This window comes from Coregonus lavaretus (genome assembly GCF_964263955.1).
Source record: "Coregonus lavaretus genome assembly, contig: HAP1_SCAFFOLD_3572, whole genome shotgun sequence".
NCBI classification, from domain to species: Eukaryota; Metazoa; Chordata; class Actinopteri; order Salmoniformes; family Salmonidae; genus Coregonus; species Coregonus lavaretus.
This window is the reverse complement of record NW_028161503.1, coordinates 15250-37482: the sequence shown is the minus strand read 5'-3', so window position 1 is coordinate 37482 and position 22233 is coordinate 15250. Positions and strand designations below refer to the sequence as shown.

The 22233-nt window shown below is 44.0% G+C and overlaps 1 protein-coding gene across 1 annotated transcript; it reads left to right on the top strand.

Moving 5' to 3' along the window:
* Window positions 1-1339: 1339 nt before the first annotated feature.
* Window positions 1340-20350, top strand: LOC311120621 (uncharacterized protein; the record flags this gene model as incomplete). The annotated part of the gene is made up of 8 exons (XM_084195204.1): window positions 1340-1371; window positions 8279-8891; window positions 9064-9261; window positions 9453-9843; window positions 16416-16760; window positions 16992-17122; window positions 17255-17644; window positions 17857-20350. 8 exons carry the CDS (start codon window positions 1340-1342, stop codon window positions 18067-18069), a joined length of 2313 nt encoding a protein of 770 aa, XP_084051330.1. The 3' UTR covers window positions 18070-20350.
* Window positions 20351-22233: the final 1883 nt, after the last annotated feature.

The window sequence follows — 22233 nt, the reverse complement described above, 5'->3', positions numbered from 1 at the left end:
ATGCTGCCTATGACGCCAAGAACACCATCCCCACCGTCAAACATGGAGGTGGAAACATTATGCTTTGGGGGTGTTTTTCTGCAAAGGGGACAGGACAACTTCACCCCATCAAAGGGACGATGGACGGCGCCATGTACCGTCAAATCTTGAGTGAGAACCTCCTTCCCTCAGCCAGGGCATTGAAAATGGGTCATGGATGGGTATTCCAGCATGACAATCACCCAAAACACGCGGCCAAGGCAACAAAGGAGTGGCTCAAGAAGAAGCACATTAAGGTCCTGGAGTGGCCTAGCCAGTCTCCAGACCTTAATCCATAGAAAATCTGTGGAGGGAGCTGAAGGTTCGAGTTGCCAAACGTCAGCCTCGAAACCTTAATAACTTGGAGAAGATCTGCAAAGAGGAGTGGGACAAAATCCCTCCTGAGATGTGTGCAAACCTGGTGGCCAACTACAAGAAAGGTCTGACCTCTGTGATTGCCAACAAGGGTTTTGCCACCAAGCACTCAGTCATGTTTTGCAGAGGGGTCAAATACTTATTTCCCTCATTAAAATGCAAATCAATTTAGAAAATTTTTTGACATGCGTTTTTCTGGATTTTTTTGTTGTTATTCTGTCTCTCACTATTCAAATAAACGTACCATTAAAATTATAGACTGATAATTTCTTTGTCAGTGGGCAAACGTACAAAATCAGCAGGGGATCAAATACTTTTTTCCCTCACTGTAGCCTGACAACGTCCAAAGTCAATAAAACCATAACACTTTACTACAATGAAGCAGGCTTGCACTCTCTCTCTCTCTCTCTCTCTCTCTCTCTCTCTCTCTCTCCTCTCTCTCTCTCTCTCTCTCTCTCTCTCTCTCTCCTCTCTCTCTCTCTCTCTCTCTCTCTCTCTCTCTCTCTCTCTCCTCTCTCTCTCTCTCTCTCTCTCTCTCTCTCTCTCTCTCTCTCTCTCTCTCTCCTCTCTCTCTCTCTCTCTCTCTCTCTCTCTCTCTCTCTCTCTCTCTCTCACACACACACAACCCCCCCACCTCCCACACACACTTGTTTCCTCATCTCTCCCCTCCCCTCCTCCCCTGCCCTTCCCCTGTCACACACTCACCCTTCCCTGTAGGCTACAGAACACCTGTAAAGCTACACCAACTCCACCATAGAACAACTGACATCTGAGGCTTAGAGCACACTGGAGTGTGTTCTACTGGATAGACCTGAAACACAGGGGAGGGAGGTGGTGTAATTGTCCTGGGATGGTTGTACACACACACAGGAGGGGTGTTATTTTCTTCACCAGTCACTGCCACAAGGATCCATGGTCTCTCTGAGTTGGTTAACCGGCTGCAGTCATGGAGGAGCAAGGAGGAAATGGATGTAAACGGTAAGCAAGCACTATCCATGACATCTCTCTGCTCTTCTCAGGACAAACTAGACAGACATACAATCAACCAGTGCTAGATAATAGGGTCCAATTTTACAGTGCTTTACAGTAACCAGTTACTACCTAGATCAACTACACGCTACTTCTAGATAATAGGGTACAATTTTAAAGTAAATGTCCCAAATTGTATGGACATGGTAGGTACAAAAGGTAAGAAGAACATCTCTCTGCGCTTCTCATTACTTACTCAATCAATCAATCTCATTTATTTGTAAAGCCATTTTTACATTGGCTGTAAAAAAATGTTTAACAAAAAATAAAAGAGTGCTTTAAAGTAACCAGTTACTAACTACATCATACTTCTGTATGTATTTAAATGTTAGTAACTTTAGATAGACAGACACAGTATCTACTCTAGAACCTAAGCCATAGATTTGAATAGGGTGCATTTACATAGAACATGTTGACATCAGGCCGTTTCTTTTGGCCCTAGTCATAAATAGAATGTTTGGCTTTCTCTGAGAAGATTGTCCCAATCTACCCTGAACGGAGAAGAATACATATCTGAAGAATGTATGTAATGATGTGGAGAATGTGAAGGTATATACTTCATTGTATAGACTTATTATGTAATAATGTGCTACTTACTATTATTTAATAATATACTATACTTCTACTATACACTTATTATGTACTTATTGAAATACATGAAATTAGATGTACAGTGTATTAAAGATGGCATCTTTGTCCAGATTGTATTTATAAAGCTATTTTTACAGCAGTAGTGGTCACAAAGTGCTTTGACAGTAACACCGTCAGTCACTTCAAAGAAGAAAAAGTATGCAAATAAGCAGAAGAAGTAGGCTATGTCAATAATCTATACCTACGTGTGCGCTGGGTTTTCCATTTTTCATTCCCTGACTGTAGGCATGTTTCCATTGACCCAGGTTTATTCGACAAAAGCAATGTTGCTAAAAAAATAAAAATTGCGACATGGCAGATGGCAGATCACAGGAGGTTGGTGGCACCTTAATTGGGGAGGACATGCTCGTGGTGATGGCTGGAGCGGAATAGTATCAAATACATCAAACACATAGTTTGATGCCATTCCATTCGCTCGGTTCCAGCCCTTATTATGAGCCGTCCTCCCCTCAGCAGCATCCACTGTGGCAGATATAGGATAAACTTTCTAAAGATGACAACTTTGTTATCCGTTCAACAGCAGTGGATTTTTATTTTGTCGAACTTTCTTTATTGCGACAAATGATTATATTTCAACTATACAAAGTTGAAAAATCTTTGCAGGACAATGATTGTCCTGACTTTCAAGAATACCTGAATTATTTCGCCTTGCTTTTCTGGTTGGCTGGCAAGTTTCACCATCCAATTATTTCAGATCATAAAGAGTGCAAGTTTCACCATGGCACGAACCGTGGCCGTGGCGATACCTGCTGCCCAATATACATACACATGGAATCACTGGTCACGCCTAAATGGATCATCGAAACACTTCAACCACTAACTACAAACGCACCCTAGCAGGAAATTGTCGCATCTATTTCTAGACGTAGACAAATAAATCACTGAACAAGTTAATGAAAACAGCCAGTGACAACCCTTTCCTTACGCTATGTCATTCTATGGGAGAATCTCAATTGTATTTCCTTGACTTCTCGCCTCCTTTTCAAAACTCATTGGATGAGAAAGTCAGAGGGCCCGCCCCTCTGACCTTCTCCACCAATGGCTTTTGAGAACGAGGCGTGGCGAGAAGACGAGAGTCGAGGATATGCAATTAAGATTCTCCCTATATTTATGCCTACACATTCTCTAGAACAGCATTTCCCAACTCTGGTCCTCCAGTACGGCAACCAGCCTAACTAAAATGGTTAAATATCACTATTTTGACATGTTCTAATGTACGGAAGAGTATCAAATCAAATTGTATTTTTCACATGCTTCGTAAACAACAGGTGTAGACTAACAGTGAAATGCTTACTTATGGCCCTTCCCAACAATGCAGAGAGACAAATTTAGAAATAATAATAATAAAAAAAAACACCAGGAATAAATACACAATGAGTAACTTGGCTATATACACGGGGTATCAGTACCAAGTCGACGTGCAGGGGTACGAGGTAATTGAGGTAGATACAGTGAGGGAAAAAAGTATTTGATCCCCTGCTGATTTTGTACGTTTGCCCACTGACAAAGAAATGATCAGTCTATAATTTTAACGGAAGGTTTATTTGAACAGTGAGAGACAGAATAACAACAACAAAATCCAGAACAACGCATGTCAAACATTTTATAAATTGATTTGCATTTTAATGAGGGAAATAAGTATTTGACCCCCTCTCAATCAGAAAGATTTCTGGCTCCCAGGTGTCTTTTATACAGGTAACGAGCTGAGATTAGGAGCACACTCTTAAAGGGAGTGCTCCTAATCTCAGTTTGTTACCTGTATAAAAGACACCTGTACACAGAAGCAATCAATCAATCAGATTCCAAACTCTCCACCATGGCCAAGACCAAAGAGCTCTCCAAGGATGTCAGGGACAAGATTGTAGACCTACACAAGGCTGGAATGAGCTACAAGACCATCGCCAATGATCATGAGAACGGTGAGGAATCAGCCCAGAACTAAACGGGAGGATCTTGTTAATGATCTCAAGGCAGCTGGGACCATAGTCACCAAGAAAACAATTGGTAACACACTACGCCGTGAAGGACTGAAATCCTGCAGCGCCCGCAAGGTCCCCCTGCTCAAGAAAGCACATATACAGGCCCGTCTGAAGTTTGCCAATGAACATCTGAATGATTCAGAGGAGAACTGGGTGAAAGTGTTGTGGTCAGATGAGACCAAAATCGAGTTATTTGGCATCAACTCAACTCGCCGTGTTTGGAGGAGGAGGAATGCTGCCTATGACCCCAAGAACACCATCCCCACCATCAAACATGGAGGTGGAAAAATTATGCTTTGGGGGTGTTTTTCCGCTAAGGGGACAGGACAACTTCACCGCATCAAAGGGACGATGGACGGGCCCATGTACCGTCAAATCTTGGGTGAGAACCTCCTTCCCTCAGCCAGGGCATTGAAAATGGGTCGTGGATGGGTATTCCAGCATGACAATGACCCAAAACACACGGCCAAGGCAACAAAGGAGTGGCTCAAGAAGAAGCACATTAAGGTCCTGGAGTGGCCTAGCCAGTCTCCAGACCTTAATCCCATAGCTGAAGGTTTGAGTTGCCAAACGTCAGGCTCGAAACCTTAATGACTTGGAGAAGATCTGCAAAGAGGAGTGGGACAAAATCCCTCCTGAGATGTGTGCAAACCTGGTGGCCAACTACAAGAAACGTCTGACCTCTGTGATTGCCAACAAGGGTTTTTCCACCAAGTACTAAGTCATGTTTTGCAGAGGGGTCAAATACTTATTTCCCTCATTAAAATGCAAATCAATTTATAACATTTCTGACATGCGTTTTTCTGGATTTTGTTGTTGTTATTCTGTCTCTCACTGTTCAAATAAACCTACCATTAAAATTATAGACTGATCATGTCTTTGTCAGTGGGCAAACATACAAAATCAGCAGGGGATCAAATACTTTTTTCCCTCACTGTATGTACGTATTGGATAAAGTGACTAGGCAACAGGATAGATAATAAACAGTAGCAGCAGCATATTTTATGAGTCAAAAGAGTTAGCGCAAAAAGGGTAAATGAAGATAGTCCGCGTAGCTATTTGGTTAACTACACTACATGGCAAAGTATGTGGACACCCCTTCAAATGAGTGGATTCGGCTATTTCAGCCACATCTGTTGCTGACAGGTGTATAAAATCGAGCACACCGCCATGCAATCTCCATAGACAAACATTGGCAGTAGAATGGCCCATACTGAAGAGTTCAGTGACTTTTAACGTGGCACCGTCATAGGATGCCACCTTTTCAAAAAGTCAGTTCGTCAAATTTCAGCCCTGCTAGAACTGCCCCGATCAACTGTCAGTGCTGTTATTGTAAAGTGGAAATGTCTAGGAGCAACAACGGCTCAGCCACGAAGTGGTAGGCCACACAAGCTCACAGAACGGGACTGCCGAGTGCTGAAGCACGTAGCTGAATCCTCTGAAAGCAACGTCAGCACAAGAACTGTTCATTGGGATCTTCATGAAATGGGTTTTCATGGCTGAGCCTCCGCACAGTGCCAAGTGTCGGCTGGGGTGGTGTAAAGCTCGCCGCCATTGGACTCTGGAGCAGTGAAAACGCGTTCCCTGGAGTGATGAATCACGCTTCACCATCTGACAGTCCGACGGACGAATCTGGGTTTGGCGGATGCCAGGAGAACGCTACCTGGCCCAATGCATAGTGCCAACTGTAAAGTTTGGTGGAGGAGGAATAATGGTCTGGGGCTGTTTTTCATGGTTCGGGCTAGGCCCCTTAGTTCCAGTGAAGGAAAATCGTAATGCTAGAGCATACAGTGACATTCTAGACGATTCTGTGCTTCCCACTTTGTGGCAGCAGTTTGGGGAAGGCCCTTTCCTGTTTCAGCATGACATTGTCCCCGTGCACAAAGCGAGGTCCATACAGAAATGGTTTGTCGAGATCGGTGTGGAAGAACTTGACTGGCCTGCACAGAGCCCTGACCTCAACCCCATTGAACATCTTTGGGATGAAATGGTACGCCGACTGCGAGCCAGGCCTAATCACTCTACATCAGTGCCCGACCTCACTAATTATCTTGTGGCTGAATGGAAGCAATCCCCGCAGCAATGATACAACATAGTGGAAAGCCTTCCCAGAAGAGTGGAGAATGTTATTGCAGCAAAGTGGGAACCAACTCCATATGAATGCACATGATTTTGGAATGAGATGTTCGACGAGTATGTCCACATACTTTTGGTCATGTAGTGTATTTCATCCAAGTCCTTGTGGTTACATACATACTGTAGGTAGAGACAGTTGGGTTGTGTGTGTAGCAGTCTTATGGCTTGGGGGTAGAAACTGTTCAGGGTCCTGTTGGTTTCAGACTTGGTGCATCGGTACTGCTAGCAGTGCAGTAGCAGAGAGAACAGTCTATTTTAACAGAGCAGTACTCGGTGGCTGGAGTCTTTGACACATTTTTAGGGCCTTCCTCTGTCACAGCCTGGTATAGAGGTCCTGGATGGCAGGAAGCTCTGATGTACTGGGCCGGACGCACTACTATTTAGGGCCTTAGGGCCAAGTGAAGAGAATAAATAAATAAATGGTGATGGGTAGTGTGGTACATTGATTTTTTTCTTTCACAGATAGTACTTTAAAAACTTTAAATACTTAATAAAGTTGAAATTACATATTTTTTTAGAATAAAGTCAAAATACAATTTTGTAACTAAAGTGGCAATATTTCTAGAATAAAGTGGGAATAATTTGAGAATAAAGTGGCAATATTTTGAGAATAAAGTGGCAATATTCGAGAATAAAGTCGCGGTTGTATTTCAAAATGTAAGTACGGGATTTGGTTATTAATTGCATGCCTCTGGCTCCCTGTTGCTGTGTGCGCTATTTACTAAAGCCAGTTCTATACTTTAGAACTGGCTTTAGTAATAAGGAAATCCTTGCTCGTTTAGCACATAATAACCAAATGATTAATAACTATTAGGACCAGGAAGAGGTTGTGCCACAGATTTAGTGTTTCCAGAAGGAGGAACCACACGGACTTGGATGAGGTATTTTATCCAAGTCCGTGTGGAGACGGGCGGGTTGGGTGTTGTGGGCAAAACAAACAAATTGCCATCAATCTAATGATCTAATAAACTCGTTCAAACAGTCGTCACGGGGCACTCAAGCTTATCAATCTAATAACTCGCACGCACACACTCACACACCAAGTTTCCTCCTGGCAATTTCAGACTATAGTCATACACTCTTCTAACCGCCATGTTGCGTTATGAGCACAAACAAAAAACTATCTTGGCACTGTCACTGAACGCAAAGAGAACTGGGGTTGAGTCCCTTTCCGTCTGCTATCCGAATTCGCTTCGATGTTCTTCTGCGTAGCCAAGGCGAACACCGTGCAACAATTCTGTGCATAATGGAAACTATTAACGACCATGGTGCTTTACTAACGTTAGTATTCCCCCCTTATGGCAACTATCCTTATAACGACTATCGGCTAGTAGGCTACGCGAGCACACCCAACAAAACGAATGATTCCTTTCTTAAAATAATAATTGATCTAAATATAGGCCTATTAGATAAACGATGATAGGCTATAAAGAAATAATCCCTGATCTGACATGACTTGGATGGCACACACACACAACCCACTTGTCTCTACCTATGTGGTGTATGTAACGACACCGACATGGAGGAAATACCTCATTCGAGTCCGTGTGGTTCCTACTTCTGAAAATAATCTGTCACAACCTATTCTAGGTCCTAATACTTATAATAATAGGATTATTATGTGCTAAAGGAGCAAGGATTTCCTTGATACTAAAGCCAATTCTAAAGTATAGTTTCACCAGGTCATCTAACTCAGGTACAGTATTTCAACAGCGGAGCGCACAGCAACAGGGAGCCATGGAGGCATGCAGTTAACCAAATCCCCTATATAAATATAAATATAACTGCGACTTTATTCTCAAAATGTCAATTTTATTCCCAAAATTTTGACTTTATTCTCGAAACATTTGTTTGTTTGTTTATTATCGAAATATTTACACGTTATTCTCGAAATATTGACACTTTATTCTCGAAATATTGTCACTTTTTTAAAGTACTATCCGTGCAAAATAAGATCATCCAAGTACCACCACCCATCTCCATTTACTTATTCTTTCTCTTCACTTGGCCCGAATACTCTTCCATACTAATGAGACCATTTCGATCTACCAATCTAACCTCAATCTTCTTCTTCTTCCTCTCCCATCTAGTCAAGTTGTGGTCGAGAGCCCTGTACGACCACTGCGGTCTCTGGTGCGGTCCTGTTTCATCTTCCTCCTCTTCCTGTCCACGGTCATCTTGATCATCCTCTTCGCTATTCCTGCCAGCTCCTTCCAGCCAGACTGGTGGGACAACCTATCACTGTACACATACTACCATAGATGGACCATCCCCATCCATCCCCATGGACCATCCCCAACCACAGTACCAGCCCCACCCCCAACCACCGTACCCCTAACCACAGTACCAGCCCCACCCCCAACCACCGTACCCCCAACCACAGTACCAGCCCCACCCTCAACCACCGTACCCCCAACCACAGTACCAGCCCCACCCTCAACCACCATACGCCCGCCACCAACCAATCAATACCACTTTGGCCACCCTCGTAACTTCCACTTCATCATGGACGAACCGGACAAGTGTAAGACCCAGACCCCGTTCCTGGTGCTGATGGTCCCTGTGGCGCCCGGTAACCTGGCTGCCCGGGACGCCATCCGCAGGACGTGGGGTACTGAGACCCTGGTGCAGGGGAAGAAGGTACAGACGCTATTCATGCTAGGACTTCCTGGAGGATCAGGTGCTCAGGAGCTGCAGGAGAAGGTTGGTCTTATTGTTGTAGCTTTTTTTAGTGTTGTGTTTATTGTTTTAAGTGTGTTGGGGTTGTTAATATTTAAATAAAGTTTGATTTGATTTTGATTTGATTGTAACTTGATCTGACCTAACTTTGACTTTGACTCGATTTTGTCTTGACTTTGATTTGAAGGTGAACCAGGAGAGCCAGGTGCATCATGATCTACTCCAGAGCAACTTTCTGGACTCCTACCTCAACCTCACCATTAAGACCATGGTGATTATGGACTGGCTGGCCACTCACTGCACCAATTCCACCTACGCCATGAAGATCGACTCAGACATGTTCCTCAACGTAGAGAACCTGATAACTATGTTGCTGAGAGCGGACGTCCCCAAGGTGAACTTTTTTTTAAATGTTATTTTATTCAACCCAACCTCCACCTCTTTAGGGGATAGTTTTTGTTACTATAACAGTCTGTCTGTCTGTCTGTCTTTTTAATTTACTAAGTTACAGTTTATTCTTTTTTTCCCCCTTCTAAATCTTTAATAATTCTATATAAAGATTAAATTCCATTCCTATTTCCCAAGGTGAACTACCTGACGGGGATGCTGATGTGGGATCGACCAGTCATCCGGAACCCTAACTCCAAATGGTATGTTCCGGTCGAGATGTTAGCCGACAACCGCTACCCGACCTACACACTTGGTATGGGATACGTCTTCTCCAACGACCTGCCGGAGAGGATCGTGGAGATATCCAAGGACATCAAGCTTTTTAATATAGAAGACGCCTACATTGGCGCCTGTATGAAGAAACTGGGCCTCTCGCCCAGAAACTCACCCGATCCTTGGCAATGGAAGGCCTATCTCGGCAATTACAATCGCTGTGAATTTTCCAAAGTCATCACCTATATTTTGAGCCGCTCATCCCAGATAGTGGACTACTGGACGGACCTGAAAAAGACACCTGGTCCACCCTGTCCCTAGACACTGATCTAGGGTCCATTTTGTATTTTTAAGTATTTGGGGGGGAGGGGGGGTTCTACCGATTTAACATGTGGAACTGTTTTAAGATGGTCATACCATAGATCATTTAGCTATTTTATTTAGAATTTTAAGAGCCCTATAGGTATCCAAACAAATATATATATACCTGTATATATTGATGAAACCGTGGAATGACCCATTTGAGGTGGAAATGCCCTATTCACTTCCATTCTTTTTTCGGCCCGATACTGGGTTACCTTCAGAGGAGTCTTGTGAGGCTTGTGGGTGTCATAGAGCAAAACAACGAGTCTCAGCTTTCGATGGTGGGGTCATATTAGTTTGTAACCCAAACCGTTTGGACGCTACAGACAGAGGTTGGCACATCGGCGGTACCGTCTTCAGACAGCCCAGTACTGGACTACGGTGTGAGGCTTAGAACTAAACAGAGAACACCGTCGTGTTTGTGAGAGTCTTAGCTTTCCATAGTGCTGTCATATTAATTTGTATAAAACCGTTTGGACTCTACAGACATTTTTGTGAGAAGACAGATTTTCGGGATGCCTCCTGGTCTGACAAACACTGCTGTAGCTCTTCCACCTTCCACCGCAGATGCGGAAGGCCGACATCGGCGGATGTGGTGGATTGAGACTCAGCCCATGCAAAAAAACGGATATCTCTAGCTTAAACAGACAGATTCTGATGGGGATTTATTTATTATGCTTATTCAATTTCCGCCTGGACATTGACTCTAGTACTAGTACTAAGATTCAGGGACTGTATCAGTGTTAGAGGGGCAACTTAGGTAGGGCGGCAGGTAGATGAGCGGCCAGTGTTGTGCCAGTAACTGAAAGGTTGCTAGTTCAAATCCCCTAAACGACAAGGTGAAAAATCTGTCGATGTGCCCTTAGCAAGGCATTTAACCCTAATTGCTTCAAGGTCGATGTTGATAATGACTGACCCTGGCTGTAACCCCACTCTCAGGGGGAGTTGGGATATGCAAAAAACACATTTTCTTTTCAAACGTGTATAAAACACACTTTTACATTTGTGAACAAGGACAAATATAAACACCCACTTGCTCCTGGAGCACCTTGTTAGGACTCAATTACCCATAATGACATTGGGTAGGGTAGGAAATACAGATGGGTGGTGGTGGTGGGTCTGGTCGAGATGATGAAGTTAGGTCATTGAGTAGTTCTGAACTTGCAATGGCTGGCGGAATGTGATATCTTACTTTCAAAGTCTTAATTCACAATGGTGGAACATACTTTGCAAAGGGATCTTTTGGGATTTTGGGATTATGAATCTCAGGAATCAAAACAAATCCAGACAGATAGGAGGATGGCATCAGCATCTTACTCTCTTGTAATACATGAACACTTTCAGAGGCCAGAACTAACACAAGATTTGGCTCTGCTCACACGAGATTTGGTTCTGGGTTACATGATCATCTGTCTACCAAATTACATTCTGTTGTGACACCATTCGAGAGACGGTGTTCTAGAAACCGTTTGGGTAACACACGTAATAAACATTGGTGAGAACCAAAAGCCATCCATTATAAATGATTCAGTCTCTACCTCTCAAAAACAATTTAAAGGATGATTCTGTTCATATAAAAAGTAGTTTTTGTCAAGATGTATTTGCCTATTGAATGAACAGTAACCTGTAGTCCTAGATCATGCCCAAACCAAGTAGAAAGATTTAACTGTATCAAATATTTAACACCATAAGCTTTTTATTTCACCGGGTGAGTTCTTTTTCAATTCAGTGACATCTACATTAATAATTAAGTCACATATAATGTTCAACAAAGCCTCCTTTTATTTCAGCATCAGTAAATTAAGTCACACATAATGTTACATAAAGCCTCTCTCATCCTATATTTGCTTAGCATGATAATATTCAAATCCTGTTTGACTTCTATGTACGTATTTCACAATTTATTTATTCACAGAACGGTTGACCGGAATAGAATAAGGTGTGTTCCGTTGTCAATGAAAGGAGTTCTGTTCTGTTGTCAACCTCCACAATGAAAGGAGGAGTCCATCATTATTCTCAGTCTGATGACTAGTGTTACAAAATAATATGATATGATTAATGACATTGGGAAGGTAATGCAGAAGGTTGCAGTACTGGAAATCTAGGAATCACAGCAGTTTGCTGAGGGGAGGATGACTCATAATAATGGCTGAAATGAAGTGAATGGAATTGTATCAACCACGTGGAAACAATGTGTTTGATACCGTTCCATTTATTCTGTTCCAGCCATTACTATGAGCCTGCTCTCCCCAATTAAGGTGCAACCAGCCACCTGTGCTCAGGAACATGATGGTGTGTGTGTCTATGTTCTTTATTCTTAATGACATCATCGTTGTGACAATATGAGCAATGATGATGTGATACATTTAAACCACTTTGAGATTATTTATGTTATGAAAAGCACAATAAAAGTTCAATAAATCATTTGGATTATTACTATCATAATCATTGACATGGTGAATGTATTGCAGTTGACAGCAGGGATCTTAAATAAAAAAGAGAGACAGGGTTTAACTGTCATAGATTTGTCTGGAAGAAAGGCTCTGTCTGAAATGTTAGCATTAAAGGCTACTTTATACTCTGCTCTCCTGTGTTGGTTTCTCTTGTTCTACCAAATAAACAACCCGATGGAAGGAAAGTGGGCCCATCCCAAATGGCACCCTATTTCATATATAGTGTACTACTACCCATAGGGCTCTGGTCAAAAATAGTGCACTATATAGGGAATTGGGTGCCATTTGGGACATAATGTGTGCTTGTGGTGAGAGAAAATGGTGAAGAGGAGACAAATACCATTGCTGACAGTCTTTCAACTCGTCAGGCAGGCAGGCAGGCAGTATAGGGCTGCATTCCTATGCTTAGACGTTGCCGACGCCTGCCAGATTTTACAATGCCTACATAGGTATTTTAAGTATCAGCTAACCACATCATGTTATAGCAATTTGTCAGTCAATGACGTAGCATGCAACCATTGGTTGCTGCGTCGCCTTGCCTTAGCTGTTGAGCACACCCTAGGTCTGTCAGACCTCTCTATCTGCTTGGTTTTGTTAGGTCCCAACAAATCAGACCAACCAGAACGCGGCAACATTCAGCGGGGTGCAGGGGTGTAATCATTATGCAGATGATTACCATTTACTCCAAACGAAAAACGCAAATAATAGTTTCTATTGGACAAATTCAGGTAGGCTCCTCCACGTTTCGTTCCGTTTGCTCCCGTTTGGTTCCTAAACGGTAAATGGTTTTCGTAATGAATACACCCCAGCCTTTAACCTCATGTCCACCAGATGCGTCGAATTGTTTGCTTTCCAGCGGAAGTCATTCATTGTCAATGGAACAGTCCGCAACGCTGAGTTGGGGATGCCGCCCACACTAGCATGCGGGGCATTCTTTGTACCGCATGCGTTCAATATTTTCAACTCGTGCGTTGCTGTACCGTGCGGTGGTACAAACAGAAGTTAATAAACAGTCAAGCCAGTTAGCAATCTAACTACAAAGCTAACCACTTTGCTAGATACACTACATGACCAAAAGTATGTGGACACCTGCTCATCGAACATCTCATTCCAAAATCATGGGCATGAATATTGAATTGGTCTTTCTTTGCTGCTACAACAGCCTCCACTCTTCTGGAAAGGCTTTCCACTAGATGTCGGAACATTGCTGCGGGGACTTGCTTGCATTCAGCCACAAGAGCATTAGTGAGGCCGGGCACTGATGTTGGGCGATTAGGCCTGGCTCGCAGTCGACGTTCCAATTCATCCCAAAGGTGTTCGATGGGGTTGAGGTCAGGGTTCTGTCCAGGCCAGTCAAGTTCTTCCACACCGATCTCGACAAACCATTTCTGTATGGACCTCGCTTTGTGCACGGGGACAATGTCATGCTGAAACAGGAAAGGGCCTTCCCCAAACTGTTGCCACAAAGTTTGAAGAACAGAATCGTCTGGAATGTCATTGTATGCTGTAGTGTTAAGATTTCCCTTCACTGGAACTAAGGGGCCTAGCCCGAACCATGAAAAACAGCCCCAGACCATTATTCCTCCTCCACCAAACTTTACAGTTGGCACTATGCATTGGGGCAGGTAGCGTTCTCCTGGCATCCGCCAAACCCAGATTCGTCAGTCAGACTGCCAGATGGTGAAGCGTGATTCATCATTCCAGAGAACGTGTTTTAACTGCTCCAGAGTCCAATGTTGGTGAGCTTTACACCACTCCAGCCGATGCTTGGCATTGCGCATGGTGATCTTCAGGCTTGTGTGCGGCTTCTCGGCCATGGAAACCCATTTCATGAAGCTCCCAACCAACAGTTCTTGTGCTGACGTTGCTTCAGGACAGACAATTTTTACGTGCTATGCGCTTCAGCACTCAGTGGTCCCGTTCCGTGAGCTTGTGTGGCCTACCACTTCGCAGCTGAGCCATTGTTGCTCCTAGACGTTTCCACTTCACAATAACAGCACTTACAGTTGACTTGTTGGAAAGGTGGCATCCTATGATGGTACCACGTTGAAAGTTACTGAGCTCTTCAGTAAGGCCATTCTACTGCCAATGTTTGTCTATGGAGATTGCATGGTTGTGCGCTTGATTTTATACACCTGCATTAACGGGTGTGGCTGAAATGACCGAATCCACTAATTTGAAGGGGTGTCCACATACTTTTGTATATATAGTGTATATCCATATTGGACTTTAGTAACCACATTGAGGGCCTGTTAGAATACATCAATCATGATGGATTTGACAAATATCCACTTTGTTAGATCAGATTTGTTGAATGTACGCCAATCCGGCTTCTTTCTTATATCCCCCACGATTCCATTGACCTCTTTGTATCTGTAGACATCCTCTATAGAACATACATGTTTTTCTGTGATGCAAAGTGTCAGCTATATACAATACATTTCTATCTGGAACTTTATAGAATGCTAAGATATAAATATATCCCGTAGAACAGATATACTTTTCAGTCAGGGCAATCGTTTCAGCTCTATACAAGACATTTATTACATTTACACTTTAGTCATTTAGCAGACGCTCTTATCCAGAGCGACTTACAGTTAGTGAGTGCATTTATATCTGCCAGTTGTGGCCTCTCCTGACCTGGAGCCAGGTTTGCAGCCTGCTGAGTGTGCGATGTGTGGGAGGGGCTGTAGAGAAAAAAACAAAAGGCACCCAACCTACAGTAGCTCCTCCCCTACCTGTGGGCGGCCAATGCTCACATCACAGTCTTCAACATTCATTGAGGAAGTAGAAAGAAGACGTCAATCATTTGCCGTTGAGAGTCATGAGCAGGACTTGATACCAAGAGACAGACAACATGAGGTATGTGTCAATTGAAGCTGGAGTTTGTTTGTAGACATTGCGACATTATGTTGAGGGTGTGTTTGTTATATTTCTCCCTATCGCGATCCAGTCATCAGAAATGATGATTGTACTGAACGTCATAAAATATAGAACTTCAATTCCGGTTCTAGAGTAGGTTACTGAATGTGCGCAAACTTTAGTTCCAGCCCAGCGCTAACACGCCTAATTCAAACAAACCTACTGAAGACACAATGATGACAGGTGTTTTAGTGCTGGGGTGTAACAACAGCTAGCACACCTAGTAACTCGAGCGGTGTTGGATATCCATGATCTAACACTTGTCTTTCTTCATACGATGTAATTATTTATGTGATTGTCAGACAGCCAAGGAATAGTTATTGTAGCCTAACTACACCACCAGTACACCAGACGCAATTGTCTTCATAACAAACTCATGTAACAAGGGCAACGCAAACAGTGGTCATGCAATATAGCCTACTCTTGGTGCTTTCAAGACAACTGATAACATGACGCTGCTGCAACAGATGCCGCATTCAAAAGAACTGGGAACTCGGAAAAAAAACAAGCTCCGACTGGGAAAATTCGTTTGACCGGTCATCCAACTCGGAATTCCAAATCGGAATTCTAAGTCGGGAACTCGGGCCTCTTTCTAGAAAGCTGACTTTTCGACCTGAAGTTCACTGACGTCATGATTTGACCTCATTTCTTCCGAGTTCCCAGTGGTTTTTGAACGCGGCATCTGTTGCAGCAGCGTCATGTTATCTGTAATGTATTTCATTATACAGTTGACCAATCTGTCTGATCATGCACCAATGACCATCTATAACTACTGTATGTTGCACCAGAGATGGCTACTGTGAAAACCTCAACTTCGGTTTCACTTCTGTTCAGCTGCACATAACACAATGCCACTACTCTTTTAGACAGACGGTATATTTTTCATTGATAATAACTGCAGACAGTCACATATCACTCGGTCTTATAGAGGTGTAGTATATGAGAGATCAATAAAAAAATCTGAGTATTCATCGTAATAACAATATATTCATGATTATATTTCTTGTTTGCTGTGTAAGGGGTGATTTCAAGAAATGTATGTACTTTCAAATGGTACTTCTGCACAACAGTGTGGCAGGAAGCATTGACCTACAAACTGTGAAGACCCCTCTCACTCTTTCTATCCTTTCTCTCTTCATCAGCCCAGCTCTGATGCAGTCCGGTACAGCCCTCTCCGGAAGGCTGTATAGAAGACCCTGTATTCTATTCATCCTGGTGGCAGTGGCTGTCTCCCTGACCTACACCACATTCACCTTGAATTGGTGGAACGACCCACAGCGACCCTTGGTAAACAATCACACTGGAAAGTCTCCTGATGATGATCAGGTGAACACGCGTGTCTTGGCCAATTGGAATGGTGTCCAATGGGAGGATCCCGGGCGGTACCACGTGGCGTACCCGCGGGGGTACAAATTCGTAATGGACGAGCCGGAGAAGTGTCGGACCGGGAGTCAGGCCCCGTTCCTGGTGCTGATGGTCCCCGTGGCGCCTGGTAACTCTACTGAAAATGTCACACAAGATTTACACATTCTGTTTGCAATTCTAACATGAAGTGACTTGATAACCTGTTTCCAATACATTTGAAATGTATTTAGGAACGAAAAATGCAATCCAAACTAGCTTTTTTTCAAGTGTTTGGGAAAGCAGACTGGAATAAATTGTTACAGTAAAATGTGTAATTATTGTATTTCCAACACATTTTTAACATGTACATTTCCGGTAGGTAACCTGGCCTCCCGGGACGCCATCCGCAGGACGTGGGGTAATGAGACCCTGGTGCAGGGGAAGAAGGTACAGATGCTATTCATGCTAGGACTTCCTGGAGGATCAGGTGCTCAGGAGCTGCAGGAGAAGGTTGGTCTTATTGTTGTAGCTTTTTTTAGTGTTGTGTTTATTGTTTTAAGTGTGTTGGGGTTGTTAATATTTAAATAGTTTGATTTGACTTGAGTTGATTGTGACTTGACTTGATTCTGATCTGATTCGAAGGTGAACCAGGAGAGCCGGGCGCACCACGACCTCCTCCAGAGCGACTTCATGGACACCTACCATAACCTGACCATCAAGACCATGGTGATCCTTGAGTGGCTCGTCTCGCGGTGCCCCGAGGCCTCCTACGCCATGAAGATCGACTCAGACGTGTTCCTCAACATCCAGAACCTTGTCTCCATGCTGGTCAACCCTGATACTCCAAAACAGAACTACATGACCGGTCTAGTCTGGTGGCACAGCCCGGTGCTGAGAAACCCCAACGAGAAGTTCTTCCTGCCTTATGAGGTGATCGCTGAGTCTGAGTATCCCCCGTACCCTCTGGGGTTTGGTTACGTCATGTCCATGGACCTACCCAAGAAGATCCTGGGGGTCTCTCCACAGATCAAGGTATGTTGAGCTTCATATTTTGCCAAACAAATGTTCCTATGTATGGAAGTATTCTTCTTTTGTTTTCTTTTTTTCGCTCATTAATTGGTAACACTTAACTAACGGTGGGGATTATGTAGCGTTCATAAAGCCATTCATTATTTAATTTATCCATCCATCCATCCATCCATCCATCCATCCATCCATTCATTCATTAATTGATCTCATTCAAGCCCATCTATATCGAGGATACCTACCTGGGGATGTGTCTGAAGCGGCTGGGCATCTCCCCCACCGACCCTCCCAGCCAGTCGCTCTTTGCTGTCAACCCCTTGAACAGCTACGAGCTCTGCAAACTGTCCACTGTGGTTGCCGTGATGACGACCAGAGTGAGCCAGCTGCTGAAGTACTGGCAGGAATACACAAGGCCCGGCCCGCCGTGCTGAGAGGGTAATCACCACAGCAACAATTGCTACTTCCTCTTTGGAAAAGGGAAACTATGGAGACACTTCCTGTATGTTCCCCTTCCTGGAAATGTGGAATTTGAACTTTGGGTAAGAGACATTAGCTCTTGCGTAAGAGACAAATCTGTTCGGTCTTGTTGGGAGATCCGTAGGTTGTTTGTTATTTTGCTAATGTATGCCTCAACCCCTCCCTTTACATTGACTGTTGTGCAGTGAAGGTGGATAGGTTTGGGAGAGGGCTTACTGGGCCTTTCTCAATACCTTTCATCTGCTACATGCTGCAACAAAAAGAGCCCTCGCTGCATATTTATATTATACCTTAGAGCCTTAAGGCTGGATTCTATCAGATCCGCACTAGCCGACACCTGCATAGCGGTTATTTTGGTGGTGTCAGAGGTGGAACTGTCAAATCCACAAGCGGCTCCCGGCATTATACCTAAAGCGGACATTGCCCATTGGCTGCAAGGAGATGGTGTTCTTCGGCTTGCAAGCATCCCCCTTTTTCCTCCAAACATAACGATGGTCATTATGGCCAAACAGTTCTATTTTTGTTTCATCAGACCAGAGGACATTTCTCCAAAAAGTACGATCTTTGTCCCCATGTGCAGTTGCAAACCGTAGTCTGGCTTTTTTATGGCGGTTTTGGAGCAGTGGCTTCTTCCTTGCTGAGTGGCCTTTCAGGTTATGTCGATATAGGACTTGTTTTACTGTGGATATAGATAATTTTGTACCTGTTCCATTACACCATAGCCTACGTGTCAACAGTATGTTTCAGATATTTATATATTTTAAAGATGACCATATAAAATTATCATTGTACTTGCGCACACATTGTTGTCAGACATGCACCTAGCGCAGCTGTAAGCAAGCGGGTAGGATCTGCTGGCTACCATACGGCAGGGACAGACTGCTTACTGGTGGCGGATTGTGTGCCCTGTCATAGGGGGTGTATTCATTCTGACGATTCAGTTGCAATACTTTTCTTAAATGGAACGAAACAGGGAGGGACTTACCTGAATTTGTCCAATAAAGTTCTGTTGTGCAACAGAATCAGTGGAAGGAGTACTCCCCAGCTGATTTGACTGAGCGTTGGGACATCTCTATGCGCAGGTGTGGTAGAAATGGGCTTGAACCCCAAAATCGGCATAACCCTGGAGCTCGGCAAGAGCAATTGTTACCTGTTTCAGGAAGCTAGGCGTATGTCGCACATCACTTCTTCATAGGAGAGGCATTTCAATGTAATTTATTTTATTTGATCAAAATGCGCTTTTTGGCAGAAATGCCTTCTGGAACATGTGCCTTAATAACAAAGGGCATGTATTTAAGTGCTGATCTAGGATCAGTTAAGCATTTTAGATAATAATGAATAAGCTTACATGGACAGGGGGCAACCTGATCCTATATCAGCACTCTTATTCTAAGATGATTTATGAGTACTGGCCCAGTACGCTGGTTAACCATTAACAAAGAAGCCATAACTACTGGTATTACGCTACTGGCTGACATTGCATATTCTCAGGGTATTGTTGTTCCCGATTTCTATATTCTTTAACGATATTGTGTGAAATGTGCATAAGGTGTATCTTTTAGGAACCAAACGTGGGGTATCATGCTATGCTAAAAAGGTGCTATCTAGAACCGAAAAGGTTATTCGGATGTCCACATAGGAGAACTCTTTTTGCTTCCAGGTAGAACCCTTTCCACAGAGTTCTATATTGAACCCAAAAGGGTTCTTCTACTTGGAACCAAAATGGTTCTCCTATGGGGACAGCCGAATAACCCTTTAGGAACATTTGTTTCTAAGAGTTTAGTTTTTACAGTAAAACAATCAAATTAAGGGATAAATGAAGGAATAATATGTTTTGTGCTGTATACCAGGGGTATTCAACTCTTACCCTACGGGGTCCGGAGCCTGCTGGTTTTCTGTTCTACCTGATAATTAATTACACCCACCTGGTGTACTATGTCTAAATCATTCCCTGATCAGAGGGGAACAATGAAAACGCAGTGTATCTGGCTTGGAGGTCCAGAGTGTAGTTTGACAGCTGTATACTCCAGATTCTGACAAGTCATTGTGTAGTGAAAGTGCACCACCTAAAGGTAGCTGCCTGTCTTCAGTATGCTGTATGATTAATTATAAACACATTTACTAAGCATTTGTACCAGTGTAGTTTGGACCTCTTCTTTTTCAAACAGTGCTATCTACCCCAATCTCCTCATCCATGTAACAAACATCAGTAAAATAAACTTCACCTAGGAAACATTCTCCATCTGACACACTGGTTTTTCATCTGACTCACCATTTCTCCACTACCAGCCTCGACTGATTGGATGTGTGTTGAGTTTGAATGGTTAACAGTAACTTCATTGGCGTGTGTAATCTAATCATACTACCACCAGGGGGTGCCCAAACATCAGGTATAGTGAAGAAGACATACAGTAAAGACGCATTACACACATGGGGGTAGTAGTATGCTCTAACTTCATCTTACCAGTGTGACCACAACATAGACATTTAACATAGATTTACGTGTATGGCATATATTTGGAAAGAGGAGGAGGGGGGGTGGAACATACAGTAGACAGTTTTAGAGGAGAACAGAGGGGAGAGACGGGTGGAGGAGAGGGGAGATGAATTCCATGCTGTCACAGTCACTAGCCCATTCAAGCTTAACATCCTTATGATTTATCGCCCTCCAGGTTCCCTTGGAGAGTTCACCAATGAGCTTGACGCCTTGATAAGTTCCTTTCCTGAGGATGGCTCACCTCTCACAGTTCTGGGTGACTTTAACCTCCCTACGTCTGCCTTTGACTCATTTCTCTCTGCCTCCTTCTTTCCACTCCATTCCTCTTGACCTCACCCTCTCACCGTCCCCCCCCTACTCACAAGGCAGGCAATACGCTTGACCTCATCTTTACTAGATGCTGTTCTTCTACTAATCTCACTGCAACTCCCCTCCAAGTCTCCGACCACTACTTTGTATCCTTTTCTCTCTCGCTCTCCTCCAACACTACTCACTCTGCCCCTACTCAGATGGTAATGTGCCATCACAACCTTCGCTCTCTCTCCCGCTACTCTCTCCTCTTCCATCCTATCATCTCTTCCCTCTGCTAAATCCTTCGCCCTCCGATCTCCTGATTCTGCCTCCTCAACCCTCCTCTCCTCCCTTTCTGCATATTTTGACTCTCTATGTCCCCTATCCTCCCGGCTGGCTCGGTCCTCCCCTCCTGCTCCGTGGCTTGACGACTCATTGCGAGCTCACAGAACAGGGCTCCAGGCAGCCGAGCGGAAATGGAGGAAAACTAGACTCCCTGCGGACCTGTCATCTTTTCACTCCCTCCTCTCTACATTCTCTTCCTCTGTTTCCGCTGCTAAAGTCACTTTCTAACACTCTAAATTGCAAGCCTCTGCCTCTAACCCTAGGAAGCTCTTTGCCACCTTCTCCTCCCTGCTGAATCCTCCTCCTCCTCCCCCTCCCTCCTCCCTCTCTGTGGATGACTTCGTCAACCATTTTGAAAAGAAGGTTAACGACATCCGATCCTCATTTATTAAGTCAAATGACACCGCTGGTCCTGCTCACACTGCCCTTCCCTATGCTTTGACTTCTTTCTCCCCTCTCTCTCCAGATGAAATCTTGTGACTTGTGACGGCCGGCCGCCCAACAACCTGCCCGCTTGACCCTATCCCCTCCTCTCTTCTCCAGACTCTTTTCCGGAGACCTTCTCCCTTACCTCACCTCGCTCATCAACTCATCCTTGACCGCTGCCTTAATCGAGGTCATTGGCACCTTGGGAGTGGTTGTTGTTGTTGGGGGTTAGCTGCCTTGCTCCAGGACAGAATGGCAGATTTTATCACCTTGCCGGCTCGGGGATTCGAACTGGCCCAACACTCTTAACCTCTAGGCTACCTGCTGCATGAGAAGAGGAGAGGGGCGTAGAGGAGAGGGGTGGAGATGAGGTACATAGACCGTTTTACTGGGGAGAAGAAGAGCGTGTATTGTGTCTATACTGTATGTCTTCTTCACTATACTTGATGTTTGGGCACCCCCTGGTGGTAGTATGATTAGATTACACACGCCAATTAAGTTACTGTTAACCATTCAAACTCAACCTCTAGGCTACCTTCTGCATGAGGAGAGGAGAGGG